The 19,568-nt window shown below is 34.0% G+C and overlaps 2 protein-coding genes across 2 annotated transcripts; both read right to left on the reverse strand.

The window, feature by feature from the left end:
- Positions 1-2,810: 2,810 nt before the first annotated feature.
- On the reverse strand, positions 2,811-3,620 carry LOC119688246. The gene has a single exon (XM_038102926.1). It carries the CDS (start codon positions 3,618-3,620, stop codon positions 2,811-2,813), a length of 810 nt encoding a protein of 269 aa, XP_037958854.1.
- A 4,943-nt stretch (positions 3,621-8,563) lies between these two features.
- LOC119688247 (putative uncharacterized protein DDB_G0283223) lies at positions 8,564-8,905 on the reverse strand. The gene has a single exon (XM_038102927.1). The coding sequence runs from the start codon at positions 8,903-8,905 to the stop codon at positions 8,564-8,566; it is 342 nt and encodes a 113-aa protein (XP_037958855.1).
- Positions 8,906-19,568: the final 10,663 nt, after the last annotated feature.

Below are 19,568 nucleotides of genomic sequence, written 5' to 3' on the forward strand. Positions count from 1 at the left end.
GTCACGCGGAACATACACAGATGGATGACAATGTCTTGTTGATTCAACGGATTTAACCTTAGCTAAAGCCCTTCGCAACGCCGACACAAAATCAGTCTCGGACGACTTCTGCTTGAAATCCGAAAGCATCTGCCCTGGAACACAAAGAGGATTTCCAAACAACATCTCTGAAGGACTAGCATTTAGGTCTAATTTCGGTGTCGTTCGCAATCCCAACAACACAAGCGGAAGAGACTGCGTCCAATTACTTGAGGAATGACATCGAATGGCTGCCTTCAATGTTCTATGGAAACGTTCAACCATACCATTTGCTTGAGGATGATAAGCCGTGGTATGAAAGTGTTTCACTCCAAGCAATCTCGTCAGTTCCCGAAATACAGCAGACTCAAACTGCCGACCCAAATCAGTGGTAATAGCCTGCGGAGAACCAAAACTTGCCCCCCAACCGTCGATAAAAGCCGCTGCAACTTCTTCTGCCGTAATGCCCGACAGAGGCACAGCAACAGGCCACCGAGAAAAACGATCGACGCAAGTCAAACAATAACGCTTCCCCTGAGACAAAGGCAATGGACCCACAATGTCAACATGAACATGCTGGAACCGACTATCAATATCAGCAAACGAACCAATTGGTGTTTTAGTATGCCGCTGAATCTTGGACTTCTGACACGCAATGCAACTACGCACAAACACAGCTACATCCTTAACCAAACCAAGCCAAACATACCTAGCCTGCACCAATTTCCGCGTTGCTCGAATACCAGGATGAGCCAAACCGTGGAGTTTTGAGAGTACCAGCTGCCGACAGTTTGCGGGAACAAAAGGACGAACACGACTGCCTGACACATCACAGTACAGTTCAATACTCGAATCCGGCAATCTCAACTTCTTCAACCCAACCCCATCTTCAGACTGGCTCTTCAGCTGAGCGAGCAACTCTGCATCAGTCTTCTGCCCCTCAGCAATTAACTCAATAACATTTGCCTCCAACTGAACCGTAGCAACCCGAGACAAAGAGTCAGCCACCGTATTATCTGCACCAGCCAGATGACGAATATCAGTGCAATACTGACTAATAAACTCCAGCTGTCTTGCACGACGAGGAGATGCCTTCTCACTTATTTGCCTGAACGCAAACGTTAAAGGTTTGTGATCCGTAAAAATGACGAAATCACGTCCCTCTAATGCATACTTAAAATGCTGGACAGCTTGATAGATAGCAGTCAACTCACGATCATAAGCACTATACTTAGTCTGCGCTGGACTCAAACCTTTTGAATAAAATGCCAATGGCTGAGTCACACCTTTCACTACTTGTTGGAGAACAGCACCCACCGCAACGTCTGAAGCATCAGTCGTGAGCGTCAATTGTGCATCCAGAGCCATGAAGTTAAGCAACGTAGCTTGGGCAAGATCATTCTTGCAAGCCTCAAAAACCTCTACATCTTCTGGAGTCCAAGAAATCACCGACTTATCATTCTTGCGGTTACCTGGTGTAAGATGAAACAACCGCTGCTGATTCTGCACAGCGTTACGCAGAAACGGCCGATAAAAGTTCACCATGCCTAAGAATTGTCTAAGCTGTTTCACCGTTGCTGGCAGAGGAAAATCACGAACAGCTTGAACTTTACTCTCCGGAGGACGTAAACCCTTTGCACTAATAACGTGCCCAAGGAACTCGATCTCGGAACAGCCGAACTTACACTTGGCAAAATTCACGGTCAAACCAGTTTCTCTAAGTCGATCTAAAACCAGTCGCAAATGCATTCTGTGTTCTGCTTCATCTTTTGACGCAATTAAAATATCGTCGATGTACGCAAAAACGAAATTAAGATCACCTAGAGTCTCATTCATAAAACGCTGAAACGTCTGGGCAGCATTACGGAGACCGAAAGTCATAAAGCGAAACTCGAACAGGCCAAACGGAGTTGTAATAGCTGTCTTCGGAATGTCTGCCAGTGCAAGCGGTATCTGATGATACGCTTTCTGCAAATCTATCTTCGAAAACATAGTTTTACCATGAAGAATACTCGTCACATCATGAATGAACGGAATCGGATACCGATCAGGTTTAGTTTGCGCGTTGAGCATGCGATAATCGCCACACGGTCTCCAACTTCCATCGCCTTTGCGAACCATGTGAAGTGGACTTGCCCAACAGCTTTTCGAAGGTTGACAAATCCCTGTCTGGACTAAAAATTGGAATTCCTTCTTGGCTTCTTCAAGTTTGGCTCCAACTAAACGTCGGGGACGAGCAAATGACGGCGCACCAAATGTCTCGATGCAATGTTCAACCTTAGTAACTAAACCCATCCGATTTGCACTCATAATGCCTAAATCACGGTATTCATTAACCAGCTCAGCATAAGCTGAAACTGAACCACACACACGCACAGTATCTTCTTGAGACACAGCAGCCTTACCCTTCATCATCAAAGTCGTCTTCGAATCAACTAACCGCTTCCTTTTCAAATCCACTAACAAGTCATAGTGATTAAGGAAGTCGGCTCCAACAATAGGACAGCTAACATCCGCAATCACGAACGTCCACGGGAAATCTCTACGCAAACCCAAAGACAAAAGCAGTCGACGCTCGCCAAATGTTTGAATAGGCGTACCATTAGCGGCATATAAATTAACTGATGCAACACTGTTAGCCCTTTGCTTCCAACGACAGAACGACTTCGGTAAAACTGATATGTCCGCACCAGTATCAATGAGGAAAACGGTCGACGTGGCGGGATCTTTAATACTAAGTCGAGCTATACGAACACTAACCCCTTCTCGGCTCGACGACGTAGAAGGAGTGCCTAGTTTTTTGACTGATGAGAGCTTGCCACAAAACTACAGGGCTGCCGACAAGCATTAGCTCTATCACCAAACCTTTCGTGATACCAGCACCAATCTGGATGACTTCCTGGTCGGGAACGAGTTCGCCTACGCCTCCTCGATGACGATCGACTTTGCACCGACTCACTACGACGTAAATCCAAACGACTCAGACGCTGTTCGATTTGCTCAAGCCTTCGTAAAATCACAGCATTCTCAGAATAGGCTGGACAATCAGAGGCTGACGCTACAGCTATCTGTTGAAAATCACCCGCCTCGCAAATACGATCTGCTAATTTCGCCAGTTCTGCTAGTGCCACGTTCGATGCCTGCAGAATAGCGCGCACTTGTGGTGGCAAACGCTTCAGCCAAAGAGACTTAAGGAACTCATCGCTCACCTTGTCTTTAGCTAACGCTGTCAACTCCGTTAGCAACTGTGTTGGGCGTCTATCACCAAGTTCAACTTCTGACAACAACCGTTGAATCTTCCGCTGCTCGCTCTCACTGTACCGCTCTATGATGCAAGCCTTTAAATTAGCGTATCTTCCAGTTTCAGGAGGATGAAGCACTGCATCACTTACATCGGCGATAACACTTGACTCAATCGCTGCTACTACCGTGTTGAACTGTGTGATGTCACTCGTAATGGCAGCTACTGCGAATTGCGCCTCGATCTGAGCAAACCAAATCTCCGGTCGCTCGTGCCAAAATGGTGGCACCTTCACTGCTACACGGTTTACGACACTTCCACTATCAGAAGCCATAACTACACCTTCGTCTGCAACTGACATCACAGCTCGATAATTAGATATTTAGCTCAGAAGTTAATATTTCTAAATTTAAACTTTTTCGAAATCACGTCGGGGTCACCAATTTAGCAATGATCTGTTCACCTTGCTAATTAATAAAACTCTAAAAATTTTCAATGTTAATAAACTTTTATCCAACTTTTTACAGAGAGAAAAATCGGAACGTTCTCCTCAATCAAAACAAAAAACTTAAAAATATTTGAAATTGAATTTTACTTTTTAAATTCAATAAATGCACAGCCAACTGGGTCGCCACATATGCATTGTGTTCGGATAACTTATGCTCGCATCCTGATTTGTGGGCATTATATCCCAATTATTTGTTTATTGGACTTATCATAACTGATGAGTATAATGTGATGCTTCACAAAATTTCAAAATTAACTTCGTAAAACAAAAATATGCAGTAGTGTTTTTGATGGATAATAAACTTTCTGTTGCGGGTTGCAAAATATTTTTGGAATTATTTAGCATAATGTTATTTCATTTTCAACCAATATAAAACAAGAGGATGCAGTGGTTCAAAGGATAATAAACCATATCGGCACACACGCAATTCGCATATTTAGTTGTCAGTTTTAATTAGGATGAAGTTTTTGCTTGAATTTGATACCAAATATCTATCTATCTGCAATGTACAATAATTAAAGCCTTCAAATGTATATGAATTTTGAGTTGACTTCTTTTTACACTAAGGGCTTCAACTGTCATTTCAACCTAAACCAACCTTAGGGTTTAATTGCGTAAATATTTGATAGTCAATATACAGCATTTGACTCCACTCTTCTCTACATAATCCCGCCAAGCCATGTAAGATTTTTACGTGGAAGCGGACAACCGAAATGTACTTGTATAAATTAATGTGTTATTCACTATATTCTGTTTTTCGGACTACTTCGAACCCTTTATTTTAAATTTAATTAATAACTGACTTGATCAAAATCTTAAATCAATTCTTATAGTCTAAATTAGTAGCAAAAAGTGCAGCATTAACAGGAGCTGTTGTTCATATAGTTTCCAAGGGGAAATATGATCGTTGGTAATAAACGTTGCACCGCAATAGGTAAGGACAATGATCATAATAGCACCTGTATACTATTTGGCATATTTCGAATCACATTGTCGACGACTGCAACCTTAGCTAAAGTAATATTAAGTAAGTGTCAGCAACATTAACTTATATAAGTGAGCTTACTAATTGATCGATCACAAGATCACATATCAAGATATCAAATTTGCGAAGGATGCTTTTAGTAGTTTGTTTTGGGTAGTATATATTATAAACGGTGTAAACGAATTTTTCAGGAACTCTATATTCGTTTTTACCTCAGTATAAATAAATAAACTATTTCAGTCAGTTTGACATATCAGTTAATTGTTAATGCATAACAAAATAAATTATGTTCATAAAATATAGCAATCAAATAATTAGTAAATCTAATGTTGGAATACAAAAATGAGTGCCTGATAAGCAAACAATAATATACAATGTAACCAAATAACTATAAAATGAGAAAAATATCAAGTTTATTCTCTTACCCCACTGATGTTCTGCATCGCACTAAATCCATTCCCAAACTATTTCTTAACCACAGTATGTATACATATAAACTTAAAAATTCAGACACATAAAATCTTCCATTGTTCCAGCATTATTTAGACCAATTACTACACAAGGCGTGTGAGTTTTTGCCATCGTAGATATAAAAATTACATCAATGGTCTTAGATGAAAAGACGTTATACACGCGTTAGAAAATCGCTTCAAGTACCGGTATATATAAGCAACATAATCGGATGATATTGAACATTATTGACAGTTAATCTATACAACTAATCCATAGTTGTATATGAACTATGGCGGAATAACGACTAGAGTAGCGCAAGAATCAATATTGGTGCCTGAACTATGGTGAAATAACAACTGGAGCAGCTCAAAGTTAAATTTTGGTTTCTGAAGTATGGAATATCACTTATGATGATATTTTACAAATAAAGATGTCCCGATGATACTTTTCTATGTAAGTTTATGCAGATGACATTGCAACTATTATTATTAACCGCGATAATAAAATATTGTAAAGAAAACTAACACTAGTGATGTTGAGAGTACAGTTCTCATTAAGCTCACATGGGTTACAGCTGTCTACTCCTAAAAGAGAAATGCTTCTATTAACAAGAAGGCATATAAATACGGATATACAGATCTTTTTTTATAGTGATGACAATATTCGGTCGAAACAACACATACAAGTCATACGCGATATGCAATTTTGTTGATATTACTTTTCTGTTCTTAAAGTTAAGTTACAAAAATCAGTACAAATTAAATGATATGAAAATTAATTCAATTTAACTTAACTTAACCACCTGTAGAATAGCTAGAATTATGTGCAGACATATATACGAGAAAAAGTACACCAAGGATGTTATATCGTCTAGGCGACAGAATTGTAGAACATTAATTGGTGTATTGAGAGGTCACTGTCTGGTCGCATCAAATTCGCACAAACTAAACCTCATTCACAGCGATGTATGTAGGAAATGCAATGCGCCGGATGTAAACGAAACTCTGAAGCATCTGCTATGTAACTGCCCGACTCTCTCGAGAACTTGACAAAAATATTTGGGGGCTGTCAGTTTTACCAGACTAGAGCACATACCTGAGGTTTCTGTTGAAATCCTAATAAAATTCGCTCATAACAAGCGCATCCTAAGCGATGCACACTATCGCTAAAAAGAAAAAAAAATGAGGCTATGATCTGGTATCGCAATGGACTTTAATGGTCTACGTGTGACGTTTTTGGTCTGCCAGCGTAACCTAAAACCTAAACCTAATTCATCTTATAAATCTACTGCCCAACTTCAATTTTCAACAGTTGAATTATTTCTAATTATTAAATATTCTACACAAAAGTTTAATAAATTTCAACTACAACAATAATTACAACAACTGCAAGAGCAACAAGAACAACAAATACAACAACTGAGACGACTATAATCACAGCTGAGAGATAAAGTTACACAAGTTTTCAAAAAGGGCTACCAAACATTGTTGCAATATAAAATTACTCAAGTGTGACTTGATGTAAGCAATACAAACATGAATCCAAATTTGGTAACAGAAACCAACAACAACAACAACAACAACAACAACAACGGCTTCATCTCACACAAGAACAGTGTAGTATCAATAGCAGCGCATGAAAACAATAAGAAAACAACAAAAACAAATAATACAACGATTATGTCCAAGCTGAAGCGTACAAAACTTTTAAATGAATTACAAGCTAAGCCAAAAGCTCTCAAGGGTTTTCAACTCTGAAAAGTTCATTCATATGCCCAATCCAATACAATTGCGAGCATGCCACTCACACACTGTATAGAGAATAGAAAATACAAGAAAAAAGTATGCAAACAATAACAGTTACAAACCCAGCAAACAAAAATAATAACAATTTAGCAAGCAGTCAAGCACTCAAGCAGTCAAGCAACAAACCAGCCAACGAACTATTCTCATCCAGTATTGTGCTATAGCTAGCATGCCAACTTTGCTTGCACGTATACATACATACGAATACGAATACGAATACGAATACGAATATGTATGTATTTGTACTTTGTTGCAAAATAGTTAATTGTGTATTGAGACTGATAGCATTTGAGACTAATCCCAATAATAATATAAGTGAAAAGAATAACAACGACAAAAACAATAAAAAAAGTGAAATAACTTAAATATAAAGTATGTATATGTTGTTGTTGTTTTTTGGCAACAAGTCAATTAGAATTTTGCTTTTTTTTTGTTTTTTTTTGGTCGTTTTGCTTTCATACGACAACGTATCAAAGCACAAAATACAATAAAAATTAAATATTGCCTTAATGGTAGAAGTTTGTAAGTGTTTTTTGGCATGATTTGAGTACAGTTATATGAGTAGAATATATACTATATAAATATATATACGTACTAAAATCCAAGTGATCCCTTTAATGCCTCAACTAATTGCCAATCGACACTTGACATGACTGCTGGCAAGCTACATTATCATACAGTTGCCTCTCCCACCCAATTCTCTTAGCTAACATTAACAACTGCACCTTGAGAAGACTTGGACGCCTTTTGTTGCTACTATTCTTTTGGGTATGTGTTGGTGTGTGATGATGTATACATGTAGTTGGATGTGTGTATAAGTTTATGTGTAAGTGTATGTATAAGTGTGTGAAAGTGCGGTTACTTTGGTTATCTCAGCATGTCCAACTGAAAATCTTAAACTTAAGCGCTTAAATTAGTTAATAACGTGCTGAGTTCGAATTTTGGTTGCGATATGAACTTCTTAAGTAGCAGAGAAGTGTTGCCATGTATTATTCTTCAGCTAACAATTGTGTAATTGTGTGTGTGCGTGCACTTTGTGTGGGTTTGCTAGAATTGAACTGACATTCATTTTGTTTGTTTTTTTTTTAGTATTTGTAGTTTTTGTATAATTTTTTGTTTGTTTTCATTTTTGATTTTTTTTTTTAATATTGAATGTTGAACGGTCAAAAAGTGAATTTTACTTTTAGAAATTCAATTAAAACGCACCATAAGTTTTGTGGATTCAACAAGGATCAAGGATAACGATTGTGTTAAAATACAGTTAAGCGGTGTAAATGTGTGCAGTGATAGCGATAAGGTTTATTTTATATACCAAATCGTTGTTTATTTTCTTCTATTGAGTTAAAAGTAAGTGAGAAATCAGTAGTGTTTCAGAGTATTTGTGCAAGAAATGAATATTCTTTATTATTTTTACTTAAGCAATAGCAAAATGTATAACTGTAGAGATTAAAAAAAGTTAACTTAAATATTACCTTAATACAAAATTATGTAAAGTTTGCAACTGAAGTAAATTTTAGGAATTATTTCAGTTTTCTCTTCTTCATGGTTCCATTTTAACTAGACCTTAAGATACTACTACTAATACTAAATCTACTAGTACCACAACTAGTTCTACTGGAACTAGTTTTAATACTAATACTACTACTATTTCTACTAGTACTACTACCATTTCTACTAGTACTACTACTATTTTTACTAGTACTACTAGTATTTCTACTAGTACCACCACTATTTCTACTAGTACCTCTACTATTTCTATTAGTATTACTACTAGTTCTACTAGTACCACTACTATTTCTATTAGTATTACTACTAGTTCTACTAGTACTAGTATATTTTGAGTCTTGGCAACACTGATTGTTATCAGATGACGTTCCCATACGAAAGTTTGACATTATTAAACATAACCCAACTCAGACTTTTTGTCAAAAGAGCATTATTTGTGTTACTCATATTTAAAGTGATTTGTACATTGCGCGTTAGTGAAAATCTGAGATTACCGCGAGAAAAATTTCGTGCAATAATTTATTACGAAAATTCGTGAAACTCATCCGAAATCAGTTACAAGATCAACCAATCCAACAAAAGAAGGTCGCGCTTAAAGCACTTCGAAACAACTGGTCACTTGTTTTTTCGTGAAAACTGGTTATGTGGCAACTATACGGATACCATTACAGAAACGTAAAACGGTCAATTTCGAATAGTATACAACCATTTGTTTACCGGAAACCATCAGTGAAATACAGGTTACAAACAAGTGCCATCGGATCATTCTCCAATGCGACAATACAAGTGCTCACACATCTCGTCTAACAACCGAAATCGAGTTGATTTCTTGAATGTTCTTCTTCTTGTTTCCGAAAGTCAAGAATAAATTGCGCGGACAACGATTTTTGTTGTCTAACTGCAGAAGAAGCAAAAGCCGTTATGACATTTACGAGTAAGAACCATGTTTTTGAGGTGCCTGAAGAAGATTGAAAGAAGAAAGGAATATACTTCGAGAAACAATTAAACAATTTTCAATGATATGTTAGTATTTTTTCATTATTAGGCTAAAAATATAAATAACGACTATCGTACTAGTTCTACTCATGCTACTGCTAGTACCACTGCTACTACCACAAGTACTTCTCCAAATACTAGTACCTTTTCTACTACTAGTACTTTTTCTACTACTAGTACTTTTGTTTCTACTAGTACTTCTTCTATTACTAGTACTTCTACTACTACTACTTTTCCTACTACTAGTAGTTCTCCTAATATTATACCATTACTATAGGTACATTTACTAGTATTACTAGTACTTTACGTACTTTTACTATTAGTAATAATACTTCCACTACTATTAGTACTTCTCCTACTACTACTTTCCACCTCCACTACTCTAGTACTACCACCACTACTTGCACTTCTAATGCTACTATTATACAATTTACCCAACACTAACTATTACTGGTTATTTGCATAACCTTACTTTTCCAAGAGTACAACGAGTATTTATATTTTTTTAATTTTACTTTTGCAAGTTACTTTGTGAATATTTCGTAACTGATTTAATTATTCTTAAGTTAAAAATAATTTTAATTTAACTATATAAAAATATTTATGTGCCAAAGTACATCAGCTTTTTTACGCAAAAACTTTGTTGCCTCAATGAAGGGCTTATTTTTAAAAAGTCCATTTCTATCAGCTGGAGGAAGTTGTTTATAAGAAGTTATAACTTTACATTAGTTTACTAAGTTTGAATTTTGAACGAAAAGTACTAAGTCGCTTCATTGCGTTACTACGTTTGCAATGAAGCGAATTTTTGTCATCTGGCACTGTCTTTAATCTCAGGCCTCTAAAGAAAAGCGAATGAGACTACGAAATATCGCTGCCGTAGAAACAAGTGTTGTGCAGTTGATCTGCAACAACCATCAATCAGGTGTGTTATCGGGGTGTGGTAATCGGTTTTTTGATCCCCATTCTTCATGAAAATGTTAAGTTGCATTATTGATTTCAATCATCTCGTACAGCTCGTACCTCAATAGAATTTTTCAAGCCATTGTTTTGCGAACATTAATGTTTTTTTATTGTTAATTAAAAAAATCGAAAAGCAGTGTTTTGAATTCCCATACTTCCCTCACTTAAGTGTGACATCTTTCATTTTTAATAGTTCATTACTTTTTTCATTGCACACAGGATATAATAAAATACAACCATTAAGATTTTAAATATTCTTCATGTCAAAGAAGTGAATTTTCTTTAATAATTCATTTTAAATTTTCTTACTCTAAAGCATTTTTCATGTGATTTTCACTACTCAATCTTTTTCTTATGAAAAAGAATAGTAAAAAATAAGTTCACAATAAAATATCTGCTGTATGCTGCCTTATATCCTTTTTCAGGATACAAAGAATAGCATAGAAACTTTATATTAAATAACATAAACTTCCGTCGTCGATTATTTATAGAAAATGCGCTTTTTTAGTCTTTTAGTCATCTTTTATAATTTTTCCAATATTTTTCAATATTTTATTTATAAGCCGTTTCAATGAAAATAAAAACAAGAATTTGTGATTACTTAATAAATTCAATAGAAAATCATGAATTTTTCCAATTTTTGCAATTTTTCCACTGACAAGAAAGGACGAAAGTCATATAATTTTTGTGCCTTCTTCTGTCGCATTGCTTTTTAAATCTGCAGTATTTTTATAATATACAGTCGAGGCATTTGCCGATACACGAGTTCGTATGTGTGTATATTTATGCGAAGAGGATGCAGGATATTTCAAGATGTGCTTCCAACTATGAGCTTTGCAAGTTTAGCCAATATTTGCACGATAGTTTTGCACATGCACATTTAATGTGTCTGTAAATATTCTCAAATAAAACGCTTGATTGAGTGTTGAGTAATGCAAAATTTTACTAAACAAACAATTCTTCATATAAACATATATTCGTATATATAGGGTGGCCCAACTAAACTACAACTTATCAAAAAACTGTATTCGTTCGTTTATTTAAAATTGATTTCATTCAAATATAAAATATATTGAAATTAAATTTAAATTTATTATTTTGAATTTCCAAATTCGTATCAGTCAATTCGATATGACCTACTTCAACATCAACTTTAACTCTAATACCATGTTCCCACTGCAGCTAAATCAATTTCTGTTAATCAAATTAAAATTCGTTTGTTTCTAATGGCATAAGTTGATTTATGCATGTGAAAGAGCTTTTATGTATCAGAAAGTTCAGTGAAAGTTCTACGAAAGCTTTTGTTTATTCACATTTCAATTGATATCCATCTGAAATAAATATTTATTGTTAAATAATTTATAATACTTTATATTCATATCAAATATATATTTGTTGTGATTATATATTTTATTTATAAAAAACAAACATTATAAAAAATTTTTATGTTCCATGTGTCAAAAATGTTAAATTTCGATCATTTCTCTTTTAGAAAATATATTCTCCAAAATTGCTTTCGACATTTTTGGTGTAATTTCAGTTAATTTGTCGTTAACTAAGTTGGAAAGCACGAAAGCTCTTTGTAAGGTTAATCAACTTTAGTTAATTTCAATTCAATTAATTTCAGTTAATTTATCGTTAACTAAGTTGGAAAGCACGAAAGCACTTTGTACGGTTAATCAACTTCATTAGTGATCTAAATCAAATAAACAGCTTTAATGAAGGCAATGGAAACATTATCAAAATCGATTAGGACAATTTTGAGTATGTCAACACTTAGACATTTTGTAATGCTTTTACCTTGGCTTCAAAACGAAAAGTCGGGCGGCATTTAACTTAATGCCATATCGAAAAGCCGGGCAGTTTTTACTTTGGCGTCATAACGAAAAGTTGAGCGGCTTTTATCTTAGCATCATAACGAAAAGTTGAGCGGCTTTTTTTTGAGTGCCGGCGAAAGCTATTGTAAGATCGCAATCATAAGTGAAGAGTTGTTTTCAATCCCATTGTTGGTCAGTAAGGGAGTTCTGTAGCCGAAATTTTTGAATTCTCATCAAAATCAACTGATTTTTCATCTACCGCCAGAGCCAACATTCATAGAAGTTTAAGCAAAAATTCTGAAACTGAAGTGGAATCGTCGCCATGCATTTTTTCGTGAAGTATAAGGGGCGAGAGCATAAAGTACTAACAACAAAGTCTGGCATCATCCTGGCTGTCCCTGATGGCTGTTTCTGATGAAGGAAGCGAAACTTCCTTTTTAAACCTTCTTCTTTCAAACTTTGGCATTAATCTTTAACGATTATCGACTAACATCACTGTTGATTTCCCTAACTATCATAGAACATGGTACTTATAGCTATTGAATTCTTGAACTTTGAAGTTATTGGCAGTTTATTTGAGTCACCCTGTATATCTATTTAGATGTTCATGTATGCAGTACAGAATATAATGCACGTACATTTCAGAAACAAGAAATATGTATTTGTTTTTCCTTAGAATAATGCATTCCAGAAATCTTTTAACCAAAGTTAAACTTACACGCAAAGAAGCTAAACGCGAAGACACAGAGGACTGAAGTGAAAAATAAAGCATTTGGTGCTGAATGTTGTGTGTTGTGTGTTGTATGTTGAAGAACGAGACGTATATGTGCGTAGATACTTCATTCTGTGTGTACGAGTAATATGTGCATGTGCTAAAGTTAACGTGTATATTTATATATAAAATTGCTATAAGGATAAACAAATCCTTTTAGTTATGCACAACAAACAAAATTCTTGCTTACGACAATGGCAAACAGTAGTTGTGTGCTCGTGTAAGTAAGTTTATAATATCATCAATTTATATGTATGTATATGCATCCCTGTGTAGGTATATACTCATATGCATTTATAGAAATATATATAAATATAGAGTTATAAATATGTAAGTATGTACGTATTTGCTTAGTTAAAAGTCATACAATTCATTGCACATGAAATTTTCTGCTGATCACAGAGTAAGGATTTGTTTTAAATGTCGTTTGCTCTGTTAAAATTGCAAAAACTTCAATACGCAATGCATAAACTCTGCACAACAGTATTGTACTGTGCTTTTTTTTATAGGTTTGACTGATTGTTCATGCATTCGGATAGATATATATATAGTGATATATATGTTCGTACAATTTATTATTTTGTATGTGTGCTTATCGTGCATGACTGATACGTATTTAAAAATTGAAAATATTGGACCAAAGAATCTATAGTACAAAGAAGTGCCACGCTCATACAAACGAAATACCCACTTTATTTTGCTGGTGGATTTATAATAAATCCACCCAACCTCATGCAACAATGTTCGATCGAGAGTCACAACTGGTATGATGTCCAGTTCAAACCTATATGTGAATCGAGTAAGGCTGACAAAAGCCCGACTGCATACGTATTCAATCATACATGCAACCCTCTGTATTACATTATATGCATGTTTGTATGTTTGTTCGCTGTAAAATGTTCAAGCGATCAAACAGCATTTCAGTGACGAAGTCAAAATTGTGTACATTTGATAAGTTTTTGAATTTAATAGCATATGAAACAAAATTACCTGTTTGCTATTGTTATAAATTGTAGTGTAAAAACACATTACAAATTTATTTATGTCTCAAATCTGATTTTTTCCATGCTATGAAGCTTTATTCTTAAATGTTGTCCATGCGCAATGTTTCCGAAGCAATATCGTAATCACCAATTTTAACATTTCAATCTGGTGTAAATAGCATTCATGCGCTTCCTCAAACCAGGAAGCATTATTAGAGGTTTTAGTGACTTCTATATATTTTTTCAATATAATTTTTCTTACTTTTCTAATATTTTTATTTTCTTTAAAATACTTTTCAAACACTTTTATATGAATCTTAAAAATATTTTTTAAAATAATCACAAAAAGTCACCAAAAATTCAAACTATTAAGAAGTAGTTCCTTTTAAGTAAAATATATGCACAAATGTGCATTAAAAACAAACCTATTTATGTACTGCAGACTTAATGTCTCCAATATCACATTTGTACATACATAATAGTTTTTGTAGTGCATCATTTTTTGCAATAAAAAAAAAATATGTTCTATTACTCTTTACTCCTATGATAAGGGCCTTTCCAGTACAAGAAAATAAAGCAACAAAGTATATGGTAAAATTGTTTCAGGGATTTCTTTACCATTCACTTCGCTACAAATCAATGTATATTAATAAAATAGACAAATAAAAACAAGAAAGGCAAAAGAAACAGGCGTATAAAAACAATTGTGGATTGCAATGAGTTTGAACTGGACATCATACCAGTTGTGACTCGATCGAGCATTGTTGCATGAGGTTGGGTGGATTTATTATAAATCCACCAGCAAAATAAAGTGGGTATTTCATTTGTATGAGCGTGGCACTTCTTTGTACTATAGATTCTTTGATTGGACTAATCAAGCATAGGACGAATGCATTTCAAATTGAAAATTTCAATGCATATTTCTAGGCTGAAGAAATAAAGTTTCTAACAAGAATATATGCATCGGCATGTATGCGTTTGAGAGAAGCGCACAAACTATGAAGCAAAAGTTTTGTACTGAATTATTTAGGTGTAAACTTTTTATGGATTGTACACAAAATATTTATCAATTAATTCACTCTAGGAAAGATAAAAATTTTATATTGGAAGATGTTGTGAAATTTACTGCAATACGGAAAAATTACATTATTGTATTAAGTCTTCACAGCATGCTTTTGTTACTGTACTTTAAAAATTCTTTATGAAGTATTTAAGTCATGTAAAATTATAAATAATTTTTCTGTAAACAATATGATAAATAATTCTTTATTAAATATATAAATTTAAGCTTTTGCATATTCGAAACTAAGTCGTCTATTGCTTTAATTGTAAATGACACTATAATGGTTCACTGTTTCTCTGTGGAGCTCTGTACAATTAGATTGTTGGAAGAGTAATGTCCTTTTCTCACAAAAATGGAATTTTCAGCTCTAGCTTCATACCTACGATGTATTATTGTTATATAATTTGTAATCACATATGACAGTACCATAAAATACGTATTAAGAGTGTACCTGGCACTGATGCATAAACGAAAGCAATACCTATGTAGTCATCATGATAAGTGATGTTGGTGAGACAGGAAAAATGGAATGAGCATTGTATCTTGTATGTATAACAAAATATACAAAACAGTATAACAAAATATACAAAACAGTTCAACCCATCGATAAATGCAACAGTATGGATGTGACAATGACTTCGTCATTCAAAACATTGTTTAGAAATCTTTATGCACAATCTAGCTGACTGTGAGCATCGAATAGTGAGTGACAACTGATGAAACATGGATCCATTACTTTATAACTGAATGAAAACTACACAACAAGTCAGAGAATGAGTAGAGTCCGAAGGTAATGCTCCCAAACGACCACTAACTCAATAATCGACTGGAGAAGTTTTGGCTTCCGCATTTTGGTATTGAAGTGAAATAATTTTTATAGACTATTTGGAAAAAGAAAAAATAATAACAACAGACTACTACTACATGTCATTGGATCCAATGAAACAAGGAATCAAGAAAAATTTGTGGAGGCTTACGCACCTGCTCACACATCAATGAAAACCATGACAAAATCTAATGAATTACGGTACAAATTGCGTCCTCGCCCAACGTGTTCTCTAGATGTAGCTCCCATTATCTATTTTCAAATTTGAAAAGATGGCTCAAGGAAGAGAGATTTGCATCAAATGATGAACTGGAATGGGAAAGTGAAGCATATTTTAGAGGACTCTTAATAAATCGTATTATTAAAAAAATATCCAACTGTTGAAAGATCGTTGAAATGGGCATGCCGAGCTTAAAGAGAACTATATTAAAGCATAAAATATAATTTTCCAAAAAGAATGCGTTTTTGTTACTTAAGCCGGGTATTTATCAATTCATCTAGTATATGTTTATGTTAAACAAGATAGGCGGGATCATGTAACCTCGCCTACTCTCAGATTCAGTTTTTCAAACATATGTTATTATTTGATTTACCAATCAATTTGTAGTAAATTAACTTGTGTTCCTTTCATCTTAGCTTGATATCTTACCTTGACATTCCCACGAACTTTGCAGTATTAGGATTAAAAGAGATCTGGCAATTAGTTAATATGATTTCTTGTTTATAAGGTCTATATAGATTAATTTTTAAAATAATTAATTACAGTAATTATTTATAGAGAAATAGTTAAGAATAGCAAAATGTTACTTATTAGTGCAACTCGCCTCTCCCGTGGAAGTGCCGACAACTGTCAGCATGCGCCTTCTGAACCTAACCTAACCTATGTTACTTAAAAATATTTACTATTATATTTAATAGAAAGTAGGTACAACGAAAAAATTCTTTTTTCCAGGACCACTGATGATAAGTATTTGACAATACTCGAAAGAGCTGTATGGTTAGCCAAAAATTCAATTAATTAAAATAATATAATAAGAATTTTTGTTGTTGCAGTTTACTACTTTTCGAAACCTCACTTAAGGAAAGATTTTAATTTCAAAGTTCTTTAAAAACTTGATTATTTATAATGCAACGGTAGTGATAAATTGATAAAAATGTATATCAATAATGTAAGTATTGCCTCAAGTATTTTCGTATATTAACTTAGCAGTTTAAACCTAGTTGGTATTTTTAATCAAACTTTTGAAGCTAATTTATTTAATGCTTACACACAAGCCAACCAAAGATGATTTGTAATTTTTAGACTGCATTTTTCTATTTAAAGAATAGACCTTTCTCAATAGACAAATTTAAACGGCCAACCAAAGGAAGCAGAATCAACGGTAACAGAAACAGAAACTCCGGCATCGACAACAACGATGGTTAAACATTGGCAGCACCAATTCTCAACAGTTTCATCAATGTCATACAAAAGACACATTTTTCTCGGTACCATATTGAAGCGATATTGAAAGCATGAACCCTAATATACTGAAACAAAATATGTGAATAAGGAATAAAAAAATGTCCTCATTGCAATTTGCTTGCGCCTTCATGCTCCTGTTTACGTACGTAAAAGCGATTTTGATGTGCAAAAAGTTTTTAACAATTTCATTATCTGCAAACAACCGAAATGATACGCCCAAACAATTTTTATAGAAAAACTTTTCCGTTTCATATGTTTTGGCGCTGATTCATGAGCAACAATTTTAAAATCTAACACCATTACGTCCTACGCCCCACACTGACTACGTATCTTTGTATCCTGTATCTCTATGTGTGACTACGTAACTCTGTGACTCTGTGACGCTGTGCTCGAGTGTTGAGTACTGACTGGTGACTGGTGACTGCCGACTGTCAAGTGCTGAGTGCTGAACGCTGAGCGCTGAGTGAGATTGCAAAAGTTCGAAGGAGTCAAAAGAAGTATATAAATTGTATTCTAGCAAAGCATTTAATTTAACACGTCCTAGTCATTATTCTTTGAGTGGGCGATGCAAAGAAGCTTCATCCTTGGATTTGTCATCATCAACCGTTGCCAACGCATTAACAATAGCTTCATTCCCAGCAATTCCAAGACCAGCCTCTTCACCAACACATCCCACACCCAGTCATTGTATCGAAATTGTATCGAAGAGTACAAGAAAAATTATTTGGAATTATAACATAAAAAAGCTGTGAATATTGAATGGTTAAAAATCGAACGATTGTTCACAGTGTGTAGGTTGATTTGCTGTCAAGTACGACTTCAACAAATTTCATTATGTGAAATTGCTACATAGGATGATGTGCTGGTGATGATTAGGAATGGGACACGATAATTACGAAATGTTATATTTATATAATGAAGGCAAAGTGACGGTATAATTAGCCGTTTAAGGATTATTACATGACGCAAGTGATTTATGAAGGAAAAAAAATAACAGCATGTTGTGTTTGAGTATGAAATTTGAAATAAATTTATATATAATCAATTCCTAAAAATAAAAAAACTTATATTATTCATTTCTATATCTAAATCTTTTCATATCTATTCAATGGACTGAAACCAAAACAGACGAGAGTGTTTAAATTTAACCGATTAAAATTGATTGAAAGATATAAGGAAATGTAAAAACACCAAAGGATGATGCACCGCTGCACTATGGGAACCTGTATATGGACTAGTAATATAATTGGGTGTTAATGTCCAGAAATAAAGTAAATTGGAATGTACCTGCAAATGTCGTGTGGAGCAGTTAACACTATTTAATGTAAACTAGAATAAAGCACATAAATGCTATGTAAAAGCCATTAGTTTCAATATTCTAATATACTCGTATAAAGATATGCAACCATATTATTAAGAATGAAGCATTTTAGCATTAATATAATTTTTTACATATTATTCGTTTGCAGATTGATGCTGGTAAGAGATGTTTTAAAGTCCACACAAAAAGTCACTATGGTTTGACTATGGTTTAATCACTATGGTTTAGACACTATGGTTTAATTCTCTTCAATGTACTCAATCATAATTTTTTTTTTGGCGTGAAGTCCCAGATATGAATTATTAGTCACCACAGTTACTAAATTATATACTCATACTAGTTCTCCAAATTTTACTTTAACTTCTGCTATTACACCTGTTTATATTTTTGCTTCTACTGCATCAACATAAATTACTGATCACGACAGCTACTAATTTATAAATTCGTACTACTTCTCCCCCTTCTATATCTACTACTATTTTTTTTTCTACTTCTATTTTGATTTCTACTTAAATCTCTACTTCTTTTTAGATTTTTGTTTTAATTTCTACTTCTACTTCAGTTTCGATTTTTACTTTTATTTTTATTTCCTTTTATACATATACTTCTTTCAACTTTACTATATTTCTATATATACTTTCATTTATATTTCTCTTTCTAATTTAGAAATATCCTATTTCTATTTTTACTTCTACTTATATTTCTATATCTATCTCAACTTCTAACATAATTTCCAAAATGTCAAATAACATTGAAATATAAATTTATTAAGTATCTTCACATCAAGAATTATTATTATTTATTACATTTCCATATATATTTTTTTAAAGTTTTAGCAAAAACAATTAA

The sequence above is a fragment of the Teleopsis dalmanni genome, chromosome X, assembly GCF_002237135.1.
Source record: "Teleopsis dalmanni isolate 2A chromosome X, ASM223713v2, whole genome shotgun sequence".
Classification (NCBI taxonomy): Eukaryota; Metazoa; Arthropoda; class Insecta; order Diptera; family Diopsidae; genus Teleopsis; species Teleopsis dalmanni.

Excerpts from the sequence above, each read along its gene's own strand:
- LOC119688247 (XM_038102927.1), bottom strand. The coding sequence starts at position 8,905 with ATGTCAAACTTTCGTATGGGAACGTCATCTGATAACAATCAGTGTTGC.
- LOC119688246 (XM_038102926.1), bottom strand. The coding sequence starts at position 3,620 with ATGTCAGTTGCAGACGAAGGTGTAGTTATGGCTTCTGATAGTGGAAGT.